This window comes from Ambystoma mexicanum, chromosome 8 (assembly GCF_040938575.1).
Source record: "Ambystoma mexicanum isolate Mex_15411 chromosome 8, UKY_AmexF1_1, whole genome shotgun sequence".
Classification (NCBI taxonomy): Eukaryota; Metazoa; Chordata; class Amphibia; order Caudata; family Ambystomatidae; genus Ambystoma; species Ambystoma mexicanum.
The window spans coordinates 1000293393-1000312192 of NC_090929.1; the positions used below are offsets into that span (position 1 = coordinate 1000293393).

General features: G+C 45.1%; 1 protein-coding gene across 5 annotated transcripts in view; it reads right to left on the reverse strand.

Annotated features, from left to right (window-relative positions):
* SLC45A1 (solute carrier family 45 member 1) overlaps positions 1-18800 on the reverse strand; it is a 581272-nt gene that overhangs the window by 262506 nt on the left and 299966 nt on the right. For 3 of the 5 annotated variants that reach the window (XM_069610917.1, XM_069610921.1, XM_069610918.1), the window contains exons 3-4: positions 12768-12860; positions 4873-5097 (exon numbers count right to left, since the gene is read on the reverse strand). The exons of 1 other annotated variant lie outside the window; for it this stretch is intronic. In XM_069610917.1, coding sequence (XP_069467018.1) covers positions 4873-5097; positions 12768-12860 — 318 coding nt within the window. The remainder of the gene's footprint in view (positions 1-4872; positions 5098-12767; positions 12861-18800) is intronic. One more of the 5 variants, XM_069610919.1, reaches the window with a different exon arrangement.

An 18800-nucleotide genomic window follows, 5' to 3' on the forward strand; every position in this document is an offset into this window, starting at 1 on the left:
GCAGGAGTTATTTCACTGTATTGTAAACAAATGTTTCCTCCACTTCATGAAATACCTGAATACCCAGATACTTAAAGGAGTCATGCTCCCATTGTATAACCCAATAAGGGAATGTGTGTCCATTTCTAACCCTCAGATTGGCAAGAGGGAAAATATAGCTTTTCCACATTAACTAGAAATCCAGATAATTTCCTAAAGTTCTCCAATATTTCAATAATTATCGGGATACAATGCAATGGATTATACAAATAGAACAAGAGATCCTCTGTGTACAAGGGTATATACTATGAATACGCTCCTGCACGCATATTCCCAGCTCAGATATATAATACCTGAAGTATCCTGCAAAGGTTTTCAGTGCCATTGCAAACCATATCGGGGATACTGGACAGCCCTGTTTGGGTTCTCTCTCCAAGGTCCATTTGGAGGATACCTAGTTCCCGGTTTCAACTGTAGCCATAGGACTCCCACAACAGTCGGATCCACTTTAACATGCCTGGTCCCAGACCAAACCTCTCCAACACTTTAAAGAGCCAAGTCCATTCTAGAGAATCAAATTCCTTGACTGCATCCAATGACACTTACCAATTCCTCCCCCGATAACCTTACTTGATCCATTATGTAATGAAACCTCCTTAAATTAATGGAGGTGTTCCTTCCCCTACAAATCCACATTAGTCTGGGTGCACCAATCCCAGTAACGCCTTTGACAGTCTCACAGCTATGTTCTTTCCTAGGATATTCACATCCACATTAATTAAGCAATATGACCCGAGTGGCGGGGGCATTATCGACTCAGGTAATGCCCGGGGCCCTTCGCGAGGGCTTTAAAGAAAGCCCCGGGGCATTACCTGAGTCGGTAATGCCCCCGCTGCGAGGGTCATATTGCTATTAGTACATCGGCCCGCAAAATCTGCGTGACGGGGCACTAAAAGCATTTCGGGACAGAAAAAAAAAAGAAACGACCAAGAAAATGGCCACCAAGAAAGGGAAAACAGTGTCTGTTTTCCCTTTCCATGGCGGCCATCGGGAGCAGACGTGCTGGGAACACAAGTGCTCCCAGCGCATCCGCTCACGAAAAAGGATCAAAAAGAAGGTAAGTGGGGTCGGGAGGGAGGGGGGACGAAAAAAATAAAAAAAATAAAAACATTAAAAATTAAAAAAATAAAAACATACCTGGAAAGGGAAGGGAATAAAAAAGCCTTACCCGTGTCCCAGGTGGGTGGCGAAGGCAGCCTCTCAGCCGTGGGGAGGCTCGGAGCGGGGATGGCCCCACTTCCAGCCTCCTCAGCCTCCTCATTGGCTGAGGGGCTGCCACGCCCCCCACCGAGGACAAGGCGGCTGGAATCCCGGCCGGGAATCGAAGGATTCTGGGCCGGGTAAGGACCAGGCGAGAGCCAATCAGAATGCGGGTTTCATTCGGCTGGACTCTCGCCGGGTACTAATCAATGATGTGGGACGATATGAGTCACATCATCTTGGATCTTTCTGCAATTAAAACAGAACAGTAATAATCGCTTCACTCATTGATTCCCAGAGTACTTCCTTGCTGTAAGCACAATCGTATACCTCCTTTAATTTAGGAACCAGGATATCCACATATGTCAGATAAAATTCAGTTCTGAACCCATCACTCCCAGTGGACCTATTTCTTCGCATAAACCGAATGTCACAGTATCCCACTCTCCTCCATGGGTGCATCCATCTCTTCCCGGAGGTCACAAGATAACCTTAGTAACAGCACCAACAGCTATGAGGCCTCCCTATCGGAAGAAGTATCCTCACCGGTATAGCTTACACACTTCTTGCAATACTCCATTAATCTCATGTCAAGATTTAGTTAAGGTAAGGAACCAGCCTGGTAATAGATCTGCATTATCATTGATCTTGCAGCTCCTCTCAGATCAACCATGCCAACAGCCGACCAGCCTTGTCCCCCTCACCATGGACACAAATCAAATACCGACTGTATTCAAACTTAAATAATGCCTTCTGCAACTCATGGTGTGTTATGCGCAGGTGAGATCCTCTCCCACCGGAGACCACCCTTGCTAACCGCAACTTCCAGTTGTTTAACAGTCTGCTTACCTTGACTTAGAGAGCTATTCAGTGCTTCTCTCACAGACTTTGATATGCAAATCTCTCTCATATACTTACCTTAAAAGGCATGTCACATCCTTTACAAATTCCTCATTTTTGTCAGATAAGAGAGATGTCTTATTCTTTACTATTTTCCTAAATACTGAATGCTCCAATGCCCCCAGGCTCAATTTCCAAAGTGGTATTGCCAGCCTCCCTTTTGCCCACTTAAACATAGTAACCAGTGCAGCATGATCCAAAAGAATCATCCCCAGGTATTCTGTATCAGAGAACCAATGAAAATGCTCCGAAAGGGAACCAGGAGTATGGGAATAAAAGGAGTACCCATCTTTGTCTCAATGCTTCCACCCCTCCCCCAAGAGTTTAAACAAATTACGTCAGAAACCACATTATTCGGTTCCATGTAATAATGTCGCCACAAAAATCTCGCCATGCAAAAATATCGCCGAAAAATGGCCGTTTTTTGTGGCGACATTATTGCATGGAACATGTGGGGGACACGCCCGCAACCCCCAAATTTTTAATTTTCTTTTTTTTTTATTTCAATTTTTTTTATTTTTTTCCCCTGTCCCCATATATATGGTCACCCATATAATATCGCCGCAACCTTTTCCCGGCGATATTTACGGCGACTATATATATGGGGAAATATTACCTGATACCCATTATTCAAAGATACAGATGATGGCCGTTTGACTGGGCCACCCTTTATCGATCTGTCATGCCCCATGTCTTAAAGGCAACTAAAATCTACCCCCAAATAAATATGTCGCACCTATAACCCACCCGCCAATTTCATCACTGATTGAAAGTATTCCTTATGGTCCACCACGTTAGGTGTATAGGAATTGACAATGCATAAACTCATTCCTTCCAGCTTACCTATTAATATTGGGGTCCGTCCCTCCAAATCACCTATATGTATCGGTGCACCCTTCTCTATCCATATCAGGACCTCTCTCACGTAGGTGGAATAAGTGGAGCCGAATACCACCCCCCGCCCCCGCATTTATGTAGCGCGTCATCCTGGTCTGACCTCAGGAGAGGCGTTTCCTGTAGTAATGTAACTTGCGTTCCATTTCTTCTCAGGAATTTCCCTACTTTCATTCTCTTCCCATTTCTGTTCAGTCACTGAACGTTCCATGTCACTATTTCACCGTATACAGCCCCATTCCATGTGTGTGACCACATTGTTCTCACCACCATAGGATATGTTCCTAACACAACCCCTCCCCATTGCACTGAACATTGACACAGTTTTGTAATACAAACCTAGTCATTCCTCCCATCACCCTTGCCCTGAACACCCCAACTTCGCACTCACCTCCCCAAATTCTCCCAAAACACCCATCAAGTATCAAAACAACTAAACCATTTCAGTGCAATGACCATTTGCTACAGTTCCCTCAATACTCGCAATGAATGACCATAGTGTCCAAACTCCTCCTCTCTAGGTTCCTTACCTGAGGGCAATTGTACCGTCACAACCCAACTGTCACTGTATCCTCTCCAAATGCCTTCACACTTCCATTATTGAGTAAAGCGTAGTGGCTGAGGCACCCGCGAGCATGTTGGTACTTACCATATCTTTCGTCCTTTTTGTCATAGTAGAGGCCTCTATCTAGTGATGAGAACTTCCTTGTTCCCTTTGAGATTGCTACCACATCAGACGTGGGACATAGATGCACCAAATACCTACAGCTACCATTAAACATGTTGATTTTCACTATGTGCAGAAACTTGGCTCCGAGTGTTAAGGGAAACATATCCAGCTGCCATTTTCAACCACGTCTTTTTCATGTGTTATACCATTTTAAAAGAAGATCACCTAAAACAATTATATTTTAACAATAGCTGACACTTCCATTTAGATGTCAAACAGAGTGCAGGCAGGCACTTTAGTTGTCACACTGTGCTACACTGCAGTCCATTTTCGCTTTGGGGGAACACCAATATGTGGAAGCATCAAGTGAAGGAGGTGGGCAATTGTGTTCAAGTACATGAATCATCAAACCCTTCGCATAATGGGCTGAATGGTTTTATTTGGGCTGCACAGAATATTGAACTGTTGTTCACTTATGTATGCACATGACTACATGGTCATGAACCACAGGAAGGGGGTCAACCCGAAGGAAAAATAGTATATACAGAAAGTGGTAGATCGAGCTCTCTACAATCAATACAGCTGGCAGCAAGGTTTTTGCTAGTGCAAACACCACACATTCAGAAGTAGCATAATATGAAACATGGTATATTACACCTAAAGTATGATCATAGCAACATGTCATACCAAACATGTAACTGAAAACGTTTAAGTAGTTGCTGTAGCCATCCTTTCGGGGAATGGATGCAACCTCACGACGAACCAGCTGCAAGCTCCACAAAGAGGAAGTAAAAGCATGCCCTCAGAGGTGGAAGCCTGGAGACCAGTTGGTGTTTGGTGTTCATTGTTGGGCGAGTGCCAAGACTTCCAGCAGTGGACCCAGTTTCCCCGAGCTCTAATCCTGGCCTACGCAATTTAACAATTACTGTGATCCTGCGTAACAGATTCCTCAGCAAGTGCCCTTCACCAGTTTCAATTGGCTGTGCTAGGAAATGGCAAAGCCTCAGCATTAAACACCATCTAAAAACAGGAATTGACATTTTGTAAGCTTCCTACTGAGTTGACTTCAAATAGACATTCAGGCAGATGCAAGAAAAGGTGTCTAGTTATTCCATTTCATATCTTCTAGGACAAAACTGGGTTATAGCAATAGAGGGAAAAGGGTTTACCTGCAAGCAGGGCATGGATATTGAGACCCCGATCTTGATCCGCTGGGCTGCACACGTCCATCATGTAGGCATGACTGGGGTTATCAGCCGAATCTGCACTGAAATCCATCAGGACGACCCCGCAGATTGTGAGGATAATCCCCCACTTATGGTTGCTTACAGTGTCAGCTATAGAAAGTCCAATGTCCCTGCCATTGAGCAAGAGTGATAGGCCAAGTAAGGCTCCTAAGGGAGAGAGGATATGCATTCAGATCACTTCATTGACTTCTATGCACCACACAAAACCGGCAACAGGTCATTGACTCTCTAACATAATGGTATCCTTGTTACTCTTCGTCCTTATTGAGAATATGTGCAAGTGAGGTTCTAGAGATTGTGTGCCTTTACACAAGGTTCCAGCCTAGTTTGATATCAAGACCTCCCAGTCCTTTGAACACCATCTGGACCTTATGAACTGCTCTGAGAGTAAAGCTATATTCACGAAATTTAAATTGGTCCCCCTCACTCTCCAGGCACTGGCTGGGAAATAGTCATATTTAGAGGGTCATGTTGCTGTTTGATCCTAGAGATGGGGGGGGGGGGCATTTTGTATTTGTTTGTGCATGTTCTGAGAGTTAGATGGTTGAAGACACTGTTTGGAAAGGCTGGCGGAAAATATGTCCAAGAGGCCCCGTTGTAGGTATATGCCCAGAATTGAACTTGTGGCCGTAAACATTATCTAGTGCCTTTGAGGACAAGACATACATTTGTCAAGTGTTAGCCAAATGTAAAATTGCATGTTTATTGAGGGACTGTGGAGTGCTACAGTTATTTTAGTGTGGAGCGTCTTCTCTCCTAGTTCATTTACACAGTTATCTATAGCCTGTGTGTTTATTTTTTTTGTCTTTTGGATATTAGTTGGGGCTTTGATATAATAATTTTTATTGTGAACATGTTTTATATATTCTGCTTTTATGAATTTAATAAAGCTTTGTGTTGCATTATGCTTAAACTGCAGTTACTTTGCAATGGATTCTACCATGGTCTCTTCTACAGACTCTTAGACCAAGTTCTCAAAAATGTGATTAATTGGAGTTATTTACTATCGAGATTTACTTGTAAAAATGGGGTTGTCTCTGGAAATAAAGAGGGGAAGTCGTGTAACAAAAGCCTTAGAGGCATTCCAAGTCTGTGGATACATTTCTATGGAGGGAAATAAAAATGTATAATCTGTGCGGAGAGTGATACAAATGAACATTATCATCCCCCAATGTAATGCTAAAAATCAAGCAATCAACATCCAACTGTACTCGCCATTTATTTTCAACATTCTTTAAAATTAAGTCAAGAGTCCCTGATGTGTTAGTAGCCTTGGTTTATGGCTCCCACTGTTGTCCCACCTTCCTAGTTCAAGTAGTTTTCACTTTTGAGATTTTGTCGGCCCTCCCATTCCCTACAGGTAGAGACAGCAATGGGAAATTCCATGGGCAGAAAAAGAATCTGCAAGTGATTTCTAAAATCTAGAGGGAATTCTGAAAATCTGTTTTCTGCAGAAAAATCTGCAATTTCGCTGACTTTAGCCGCAGACATTTGAAATTGTATTGTTACTAGGAATTCGGATCCCTGATAAATTGAAAACTGAAGGTATGCGCTCTTGCAGATTTAAAGAGTGTGGTTACTGTTGAAACATTGTTTTTGCTAGAGAAAAGTCTCAATAATTTGTTGTCAAATTGTGGTTGTTTGCCAAACGTCTCAATCGTTTGTTCTCGATACAGTTCGTTAGTTCTCAGGAGCTAAGCTTAGTAATAAACCAAGAAACAAGATCAAGTCTATCCTTCTTACTGAAAGGTGGGGCCCAAGCCTTCACCTAGAGCAAGTTCAAACTAACAAGGGCAGGCTACGGTTACACACAATTCCTCAGTATCTTAATCTTGTTGCCATATATGATGCACCTTCATGCATGTGAAATCACATCAATGAAATCCCTGAACCTAGGCAACCCTGTCCAAATTTCAAAAAAATGTCATGGGTGAAAAGAGGGCCGGGTTTGCGCAGAATGGGTGTGAAGCTTGGACATGGTTGCCCTGTGTTTAGGCACTCCGATTCTTTTCTCCATCTGAATACTCTGTGATATATTTGGATGTCAATATTGGTGGGGAAAAGCATAGCTTACGTCAGCGATCTGCAACCTCAACCTTTCAAGGTGAATACACCACCCATGATCCCTCACCATTGACATTGTTAGCTAAGGCTGATGAAAAGTGCGGTGCAAAATAACAGGCAAGCCAACGTTTGTAGATCCCTGGCTTATGTTAATTCACTGAATTGTTACCAGTCTCTGTGTAAAGTAATTGTGGCTGTCTAGTACCCGACGAAGCTCAACTGTGCAAGCTGAGAGTTCACCAGTTCAGGATTGTATTAGATGGCGGAAAGTTTGCAAAGATGGCCACCATCGTGTTCAGCAAGCACACACAAAATGGCATTGAAAGTGAGAAAGGAACACATACACAATGCCTGAACCAAAATACAACAGGTTTGGATGTTGGGCACAATTGCTTTTCTTTTCTAATCAGCAGTGCTGATAAGGGAATATGAAATTGAGTGGGGGCCCACACGTACCATTTGTGGGCAGGGCTTAAGAGAATTTTGGTGTGGCCTCAAAATCCCATATAGAGAAGGAAACTTTAAAAGACATGGTGCCCGCGTATTTAGTAGCCCAACATAGAAGGTCGAGTTTTTGTATCTGGAATGAAAGGTGGCAACAGTGTTTTAAATATAATTAATACACAGTCAAAAAAATCGACTAGAATGAAGATATTCAAATATACTGTTAAAATCAAAATAATTCAATGCACATTCCAATTCCCACCTGTCCTTTTGATGGAAACACGTGATTCTTCCATATTACTCTTTACTAACTCATTTTAATTGCAAGACTCAAGTAGAATATGCTGCAAAAATCAAAATATGCATTCTCTATATTTTCCATTTCTCTCAATGTTAAAAAATAATGTATTTCCAAATATCTATTACTGAGGATGTGCATCTAAACATGGCTAATAGAGACATCTGCTGTCTATAAGAAGTATTGCGCTTGTCATGTTGATTTACTGAGCGAGGAAATCAGATTGGGGGAATCAGTTCAAGAGGACCAGCTCAAGGGCATTTTTCGGAGACTGCCGTAGCTGACGTGGCTAGCTCCAGCCCACTTGAACCCCTAGTAATCAGTCAGAGTTCAAACGTTTGCCTTTTATGTTCTTTTCAAAAGAGCAACTTGCTTCATGGAAAGTTATTTTTTGTGAATGTGGGGAAGTTTATATTTTTGACACACTAAAACGTGAACTTCTAAGTGCTGTATTAATAAGTGTCATTACTAACCCATTTAATGGCACTCCAATTATTGACCTTGAAAAGATGCAAAGTGGAGTCAGCCTTACCTGGATTTGAATTCGGGAAGTGCGGTATGGCCCCATTGATCTGAGCCGAGCACTCAAACTATTCAACTGACATCTGGTACTGGCGCTAAATTGATCTCACATGAGTTTCATTTGGTCTGGCGGATGTAGTTGAGTAGAAAGCTCTGAACCCGTTTTAAGAACGTAATTATGGTTATTGTTTCATATAGTCTGAACTAGATCCAGTAAGCATCAGAGCCCTAGGCAGAAGAGGTCTAGATATCTGTGGGCCCGAGGGAGACAGGGTTAAGAGTAAGCTGTAGGTAGAGAAGGAAGGGCTGATAGTACATCATGTAAGCAGACAGAGGGTAAATTAATACAGGTTAAGAAAAGGCCCAAAAATATAAGATCCATGATTTCAGCTAAAAACTATCTGATCTGGGGTGTATAACAGTTGAGTTGAGGGTCCTAGGCTTGAGGTGAGGCCGTCATCCTTGGTCTCTTTTGGCTCCTGGATTTGAATTGTCCAAGTCTGCATTTTTGCTCCATGAATAGCTGTTCCCCACACTCTGAGCGATCTAGCGGGCTTCCCCAGCCTGTTCCAGGTTTCCCGGCCCTGCTCCCGCCTCCCAATACACCCCCCCACCCCTGATTGGCCCCATATAAAACATTGCACTTGGGCAGCCTGCTGCCCGTGCAGTCCCGTCGGCTAAGGGCCTAGAGGCAAAGGGAAGTTCCTGCAGAAGCAGCTCCAGATGGTGTTCGCCAGTGGAGCCTGCAGCGCAGCCATCAACCAGCAGTGACGGATAAGGTAAGCAAGATCTGGGGAGGGGGAACAGCCATTACTGGTCCCCATTAAACTATCCCACCACTCTTATCATCTAAAAGCTTGTAGTCTGCTGCATGTAGCCCACAGTTGCATGGTAGTCCTATCTGGCAATTAGGTCAATTGTGTTAGCCATAGCTGGGCTTTTCTCCCACTCACCAGGTATCCCAAATCTAGGTGTTACCATTTCCTGTTGTGTTCTCAGTATAGACTTTTCTCCCATTCGCCAGCTGTATCGACTTGCCAGGTACCCCAAATCTGGGTATTGCTGCTTTTGCTGTTGTGCCTGCAGTCTAGGCTCCTCCCCCCCCCTCCACTTGCCAGGTATCCCAAATCCGGGTGTTGCCACTCCTGCTTTTATGCCCTCAGTCAAAACTTTTATCCCACTTGCCAAGTGTCCCACTTGCCAGGTATACCAAATCTAGATGTTACCGTCTTACTACAACCAGGCAAACTATGACAACCGAATCACAAAAGCCACCACCACCCAGAAAGAGTGGGTCTGGAATGAGATGAGAAATCCACCTGAATGCATTAACACACCAGTACCCTCACAAAACTATCTGATGATCTTGCAGACCACTTTAAAAATGAACTCACTGACATACATCGGATCATACAAAGCAGACCAATCAACCAGACCGTAAACCATGCCCTACCTACCCTGGAACCACAGAACAGGCTGCAAAGGTTCACCCAAATATCAGGAGAGAAATTCCTCAAGGTGGTGAATCAAAGCAGACTTCCCAACTGACCCCCTGCCCACCTGATATCTATAAATCAATCCTTAGACATTGGAAGGTCACAGAAACCTCTTCAACCAATCACTCTCCACGGGGAGAGCACCACAGGCTATCAAATCTGCATACATCAAACCACTCCTCAAGGATACAACAGGGGATGTGGAAGACCTCCAACTACAGACCGATATCAAACATTCCCTATCTGGCAAAACTACTAGATACCTAGGTCTACGAACAAACACTTGAACCCATAGAAAACCACAAACTATACCAGGCACAAGTCAGCTTTAGACCCATGAAAGGGACAGGAAAGGCTCTGCGTTGGTTTTAAGGTCATCCCAAATAGACTCCACACAAAATCGGCATAGATACTACTCAACCTCTCTGCAGCATTCGACACAGTCAGCCACAACATCATTATCAAGAGACGGGAAGAAATAGGGATCATCGACACATGGCTGCTCTGGATTAAATCTTTCCTATCTGAAAGGACAGAAACAGTGTGGCTAAAACCATTAAAATCTGCACTGTGGGACACCACCCGTTGAGTACCACAAGCATCCTCCCTATCCCCACACCTATTTAGCATCTATAGGACTCCACTTATCAACCTCAACAAAAGACATGGCTTTTCCTACTACAACTACACAAATGACAGCCAAATCATCTACAAAATCAAAGATGTACAAGAGGAGACCACAACGCTAATGGACTGTCTCAAAGAACTCTACCAAAGGATGAACACGAACAGCCTCAAGGTCATCCTGCGCAAGAGGAAAATCATGATTATATCCAGCAATCAATACATCCCATGTCCCACAGAACTAGGAACAGCACCCACACCATCCAAAATTGTCAAAAACCTTGGAATCCTAATGGACAACAAGCTAACCCTAGAACCACAAGTAAACACCGATAATCAAGAAATACTTCTTACACCTGCACACCATCAAAAAGATTTTACCATTATTCTCCTTCACACACAACACTGGCCATCAAACAGCCTATACCTCGGAATGCGGATCATCTACTGTAGAAACTGCAACATATACAGAACGTAGCGGCTAGACTTCTCCTCAAACCCTAACGAAGGGACCGCATCACTCCAGCGCTAAACATGCTACATTGATTGCAAGTCAAAAAACGAATTACATTCAAAATAATGTGGATAACACACAGATACCCACGGCCAAAGAGCAGAATTAATTCAAAAGAAAATCGCCATTTACCAGCCGACCAGAACACTCAGGTCCAGCGACGACATCTGCCTGGAACCTAAACCATACAAGAGGAAAAAACTCAGTGGATCAGCATTCTCTTGCCTACCCGCTAAATTTTTGAACTCGCTTCCGAGAGAAATACCAACCATGAAGGACTATCTAAAATTCTGAATCTCCTAAAAACCTGGCTCTTCAACTCCCAACTGGACGAAAACAAATGAGCAACACCCAAACCCCATGGAATGAACACACACGGCAAGACGGGGGACTAGGCTAGACCACAATGAAGTGCAGGAAAGTAGAGACAATCAAATGGGAGGAAAACCGAGGCACACCGGTTCCCATAGAGTGCCCTAAAGAAACAAAGGAGAGAGATAGGACCAACCAGTTAAACCACAGACAGATGGCATTACAATTAAAGGGGAAAGAGTGGTGACCGAACAGATAAACCATGGGGTCCAGGAGCAAAAGGGCACAGGGAAGAGGTCCCCCCGCCACCCTCAAGGGGCCCAGGGAGGCGATGGTGGCTGCACACCAGGATGTGCTAGGGGACAAAGTGGTGTAGACATCCATTAGACTGAAACCTGGGAGGAGGGGAGGAGGTATCAACACTAAACAGCCCTGTTAACAACCCACAACTCTGCATAGAAAATAGGAGTGAGACCCCTCAGGTGGCCAAAACTGAGGGGGGTACGACAATATCACCACTAACCAACCCCACTAAAAAAAAACTCATCCCTCTGCTTACACCTCTCAAACTCTAAACTAACAATAACTATACATCCACAGCAAAACAAACCGCACACACTTCACCGCAACAAAACAAACCACACATAGCCTTGCACAACAGCATGACAACTACCGACTGAAAATTCACACCTACGCTCAGCGAACGGTGTAAACCGAACTGAAGCTGCCAACAGCCCATCACAGCTCTCTTGCGTTTCCCCCCTCACATGCCTATTAACTTACACCCCCCTACCCCACACCTCACCCTCTTGCTTTTCAGATCTGCCAGAGCACCAAGGGACCAATCCGGTGGCGATAGTGCGTGGCATAAATATGCTTTAACATAACATACATACCATGAACACAATTTGGGAGTGGCTATGTGTAGCTAGGTTGGGAAATAAGTCTGAAAATGTGATGTCCACATTCAGATTTTGTAGCCCTCTAGTGTTGCTGCAAAAATATAAAGGAACTATATCATACAGAAGCATATCAATGTGTCAAACCATGTTTGGGAAGGTTGAGAAGTGGTATAATGATGTGAGGGAAGGCGCCTTATGGCCATAAGGCAAAGGGAAACACGCCTTTTCCTGTAGTTCCCCATCAGAGCCAAGACTTTGGTTATTGGACTTGCCATGTCAGCAACTGAGGGTATCGAACATGCAGAAAAAGGGATGAAGCAAATACCAGAGAGCATTGATGGAGAAACAGTGGTGGGATGCTTGGCAATGAAACCACAATATTAATGAGACTAAATGAGGCTGAACTATACCAGAACCAGAACTTGGTTTTAGATATGCCCATTACAAAAATACTTCATAGCTACTTTATGTTAAAAGATACCTCCCCATAATGCAAACGAAGGGGCACCATTAATAATGATGTAGTGGCATGCTAGCATTTTGGGAAACAACTTTTAATGTATAATATGCATCAGTCATCTCACGTGCAGTGTGAACTCTTTGTCCATCTTACAGAATGTATCATGGCCTTTTGTACAAACCTATTGCCAGCACAAGGATAAATGGCCTTCGCCTGCCGAATCTTGAACTGCATCTGTCACTCCAGGCTCCCAACAAAGGCTGCAGCATAAAACCTGGAACAAGAGATTGTATTTTCAGTACTGATTAGATCCTCTTGAATGGTTATGATTCAAGTGACTAGCATGTAGATCAATTATTTAACTGCTGTTTGACCTTCAAGAATTGATTTTGCCTGCACTGTATTTACTTGTGGATGCAGGTATAGCTGATGTGGGCAGAGACTGCCGCTAGGAAGGTTGTCGAGGCAACATCACAGCTTGCACTAAAGAATAAGTGATCGAAAATCAGTAATTATTTTAGTGTTTTATGAATGCCTACCCATTTTATTTCCTCATCCACAAATTCTAGCTTCATGTTAGTTGACTTTGAATGAGAAGCATGTACCCTTTAGTTAGCAACCCAGTGTGGATCTGGGCTCCGAGGTATTCAGTGCCTTGACTCAGAGGATTACATGGTCAAGATTCTGTGAACATTCAGTAGCCTGAACTCATTCAGGATTCAATGTAGTGTATTATGTGGGGATAGTATGGTACTTACTCAGTAAGGATTCCATTATCTAGAATCACACAGGATTATGTGGTCTGCAGTTAGTGAGGATTCCATAGTATTTACTCAGTAAGGAGTTCTGAGCCCGGGCTTAGTGAGGATTCCAGTGCATGCACCATCTAAACCCAGTGAGCCTTTCATGATCTGAACTCAGTGAGAATAACATTGTCTGGACTCAAGTGAGAATTTCATACCATTTGGTAAGTGCTTTTTCCATGTCATGGACTCCATAAGGCTTGGACAGCCTTGTGCCATTGAGGAGGAATCCAGGGTCGAGACTTAGAAGGTATTCCTGGCTCTCCGTAGGGTGATCTGGACTTGGTGAGGATTTCATTATCTGGATTCATGAAGGATCCCATGGTTTGCACTCTGAGGATTGCATGACCTTCACTCAGTGTCGATTCCATTTTCTGGACTCCTAGAGAATTCTATTACCAGACTGTCAGGAGGCGTGGGGCCAGACAAGGGGCAAGATAAACAGTGGTGGGGCCAGAATGAGGGGTGTAAGCAGTGGGACTGTTTGCGCATGGAAGCCCAGAAAAAGTAATGTCAATCACAGCAAGTGCCACATTTGCCCCACTTGTAGGGGTGCTTTGCTAGTGCTGGGCAGGAGGCAGCAGGAGACAACAAAAACCAACATCCACAGGCAACTTAAGGCACAGGTAACAGTCACACAACACAAGTGTAAGCCAGGTGCTTGGGGGAAGAACTACATTCCCCAGGAGCCTCTACGAAGCAAGCGTGTCACCAAGGAACTCGCTGTTCATGCTTGAGGCATTCCAGAGCAGCTCCCGACAAGACCAAGGCAAAACCTGCTGCGGGTCAGCGTCCAGCCGGATTCTCTTCTCGGGCCCCACAAGACAAAAGCCAAGTACCGTGACCCTGCCACTTATCACGCTATAGGAATCCTACTAACTGCATGGGGCACTAACTTTGGAAACACATGGGGAAGCCTATCATGCTAACTTGGGTGTTAAACCTGCGACCGTACTAAAACCAATAATTCGAATTACCCGTACATCGGGTTCTTGCTGCATTTAACCCAGTGCTTAATTTGTAAAACAATAAGTGCCAGAGCCCCAAAAATATTGGCCCCATAATGCTGGGTGCGGCGCTGCCCGCAGTGCGGGCGCGGCACCGCCCTCAGCGCAGGCTGAGCCAGTTCAGTGCTAGACCTACCTAGATTGGCCCACCACCAGCCCATCACACTGCTGATGCTCCATGTCACATGTTTGGCGCTGCAGCAACTGCTGGCACAGGCTAGTAGTGGGATGGATGGGGAAGGGCACACATGGGTTAAGAAAGTATAATGCTTTAAAGTTGGAAAACACTTGTTATGGTAGGTGTATTGGTTCCAGCATTCTGGCAAACCCAGAGGCAAAAGAGTGCATTTGAACACACTTCTAAGTTCTAGACCACACTTGTTCGACGTCTGAACCATACCTGCTGTCCTCTAAGTGATAACGCATTTGATAAAATTGTTGCAAACCTGTGGATGCTATCTTATTTGGCAATTTTGTAGAATGACCCCCCAATGCCCACCCCCTCCCACCGCCCTGTTTCCCAAATGGCTCTGAGTGGAGCTGCGTTGCAATCATTGTCCCGGGACTCAGGATAGCTCAGCAGCAATGTGCTCGATAGGAAGCAAGACGACTCAAAGCAACACAGGTTCGATCCCCGACTCCTCGCTTAGAAACCTCTGGTTATTAAGCGCGTTATAAATATGCAACTAAGACATGCTCCTCCTGTAACTGCACCTCGATGCCCCTGGGCTGTGTGAGCGCTTTAAAAATGCAAATAAATAAAAAAACATTCTTTTTCAGTCACTGTTGCACTATATTTGTCTCTACCCCTTCTGCCCCATCTGACAGTCTGTTAAAGTACACCAAGTATTGTTAATCAGTTATCTCAGGAAGAGCACCCTGCCTGCCCTCAGCCCGTTCCTCAGTCACCTCATCCAGGTGTTTTGTGTAATCAATTTACTCTCAAACCCTTATCAGTCATCACATCTCATAAATGCATCTCCCTTCACCCTTCCTTCAAACATGAGCATGGTGTTGTATAACTTGGAAAAAGTCATTTCTGCCAGACATTGTTTTGAAATCAACGGCGTGTGCTACTTCTACTTTAGGGCCTCTTTCCAGCGAGCCAGAGGAGAATGTATATTCGGATATCTCCTTCCCACTGACATGTTCTTGACATACTTCACTAAACGGCGGGGTGTAACAGACACCCACCTCTATCTGAGGATTCCTATCTGAGGATTGCATGTGCTCTCATTCGGAGCACATGCTCGGAGCGTATTGCACCCAGGTTAAGGGGCCACATCTGGTGTATAAACCACACATCAGGATAGAAAACATGCGCTGGAATTATGTAAAAAAAAAATTACAGCAAAAGACGGTTGAGAATTCTACACGAATACTCAACTAGTGCTTTTATTTATGACGACAGATTAGTGGGCACGTGCACCATGTTTATCCCCATCTAGTTTCCATGTGTGTATCTTTGCCTGAAATGGTATTTCAGAAGTTCGTCTTTGCATGGGCTTTTTTCGCGAAGTGCAGCCGTTCGGTTTCGGCCCAATACTTGCACCGTTCCGGACCGGGTCCCCTCGTTGAAGCTCGTTTGTGAACTAATGAGGCCGATAACATTAAAAGGAAGAACTGAAACACCCAGGCAAAAATTCACAGTTCATGTTTCCCTTAGATGAATGCTATCCAGGGTCGGACTGGGGCATACAATGGTCTCGAGTCGGGCTCGGCACCAATGAAAAAGTAGCCAAAGTTGCAAACGACATTTCCTTCCTTTTGTGACAGACTAGTGGGACCACGCTGCCGACCGTGCCCCGCCCTGTCCTGGGCCTTGCCCTGCCTTGCCTCAATCACGTAGGCTAGCTTCCGTGGGGCCGCCACCGCCACGGCCATGCTGAGCCTGATGATGACAAAAATAGCTGCGCGGCAGCCCCACGGAAGGTAAGATTTTAAAGGAAAAAACGTATATTTGGGCGACTGGGGCCCATCACTTTCGAAGTGATGGGCCACAGCCGCCACTCAAAATAAGTTATTTCTTTTAAAACCTACCTTCCGTGGGGCGGGGCCCCCAGCCACCAGGCCCCATGGAAGGCCAGGTTTTCAAAGAAAAAAGTTAAAACGTACTTTTGGGCACAATCCACAGGCCCGGTCGCCCGCGGCAGAGTCATCCGACTCAGTCTGCAGCAGCTGGCAGCCCCATGTTACAGAAATTGGCCTGGGCCTGGCACTGACTGCAGTCAGCAGCACAATGCACACAGGTCACACAGACAGAAGCCTGGGCGCGGATGGGCCCCTGGTGGGGTCCTGACTCTTGGGCAGTCAGGACACCACCAGGGGACCGTGCCGCCACCCGGGCTCCGACCTGGGCCTTGCCTGATCACTTGACTGTGACAGGCTCAGGCTGCACCGCACGCAACAAGTGACTTACCTGCTTTGCCGGTTGGGACTTGGTCTCCTGTCGGGGCCTCAGGGTGGGGCGGGCCGGGTGCGCACATTGGCACCCGCACAAATGAAAAAGCAGGCAGAGGGGGCCCCAGGAAGCAACTAGGCCACACCACGCAGGGCAGGCTCTCTCTCACAAGTCAGGACCGACAACGCCACGCCTCGACACCTTAACTTCACAGCAACTTGTGAAATGAAGGTGGCGCCGCACTGCCTCCTGTGGCAACAACAACACGTCACCGTGTAATTTCACTGGCTCAGAAGAACAGCCAATGAAAACTGCACATTCTGTTACACTATATAGAATGTTTCAAATACTGCATAGTAACAACAGAATGGTAGTTTTCATTGGCTGTTGTTTGTAACAGTTTGTTGTTCATTGCTATTGCTGCCCCTCCCAGGCCCAGCCAGCCATGGCCTGCAACCTGCAAGCACGAGAGAGATCAAGATCAGAATGACAAATCCCAATGATTTATAATCGAAGCAAATCGAAGTGGAAGAACAAACAAAGCAATAGCATGTGCGCTGGCCCAGCATGAGTTCCGGTGCCCAAAAAAAGAGTGCCGGTGTTGATCACCGGCAACCATCCCCACAAATTAAGCACTGATTTAACCACAGCGCAATTTGCGATTGCACACGAACAACCTGCTGTGCCTAATTGTGATATTTTCTGTAGACTCAGACTCCGGCTCACGCTCGCAGAACCGTTTGCAGGGACAACGCAGTTTCTGCCTAACGGAGCAGGAGGCAAGGAGAGCGCAACAAAGCGAAGTGCAATCATTTTAATGTCGTAGCAATTGCCAGTGTTTTGGTGATATCTGTTCTGCTGATTAGCACATCAACCTGCATACCTAGCAGCTGCATGTTAGTGGCTACAGATAGAAGGTACCCTGTGAGGCAACTGGGATATTAGTATGTCAGGCGTAGATAACAAAAGCATATCAGTGTATACTTCAGTTGACAACAGCTAGTGGTATGCTGACATGTGCATGAGCATGAATGTATGATAAATGTATGATTTCATGTCTGCATTGAAGCACAACGTGTAAAGCAAGAGCAACGGAGCATACTTTCCCTAAACTCCCCCATACCGATCCATAACCTCACCCTCTACCCGGTTACCCTAAAACCCCCATACCTACCCAAACCATAACCCTCTTTGCCCATGGGCATTGCAGCCAACCTGTGTAACTACTAGTATAGGTGCCAAAATACCCCTGGGGGGGGGGGGGGGGCAGGAGTGCGTGCTAGCTCTGTGTGAGATCTGGGACCTGACACCGATTTAATAGGGATTACAGGTTCTTGATATAGGTACGTGAACTTAGAAAGAATCCATGGCTAACACCCAGTGGAGAGTCCATGGTTTGGTTTCAGGCAGGATTATATAGCTAAAAAATGGTAGGGATTCCATGCTCTCAATGCAATAATCTTAACTCAGTTAGAGTTTTATGTTGTAGACCTATAGAGGATTCCATTATTCAGACTCTGAAGTCCATGATCTGGAGCATCTGTTCAGCCAGAAGTTTTGATGGGCGCTTATGTAGCTGAACCGCAAGGAGCTGTGAGTTTTTTTTCACCATTTGAAAATTCACTGGTTGGGTCGGTCCTTATCTTTTTACAGTTTGTGCAGGTCGACAAAATTTATTTATTTTTTTTAAATGGATTGGCGCTTTGCTGTTTGCTTGGTTACAAAAGAGTCATTCTCTGCTCCAGTATGACAGCCCGATTACAGTTACATGGACCTGTGAGAATGTTTTCTTTTTTAAAAAACACTTAGCATAGAGTTGTGCCCCATAGTATTGGAGTACACCTCCTCATCCCACTGAGCTTGAGTGAGCAGATTTGGGTCTATGCGACTCTACTTTTAGAAGCACTCTTCCATTTCCCACCCTATCTTATGCCCCATCAATCAATCATGTTCAGTTTTCCTGTGGATACTCCCACTTTGTCATTCTACTTTGCCCCTACCCC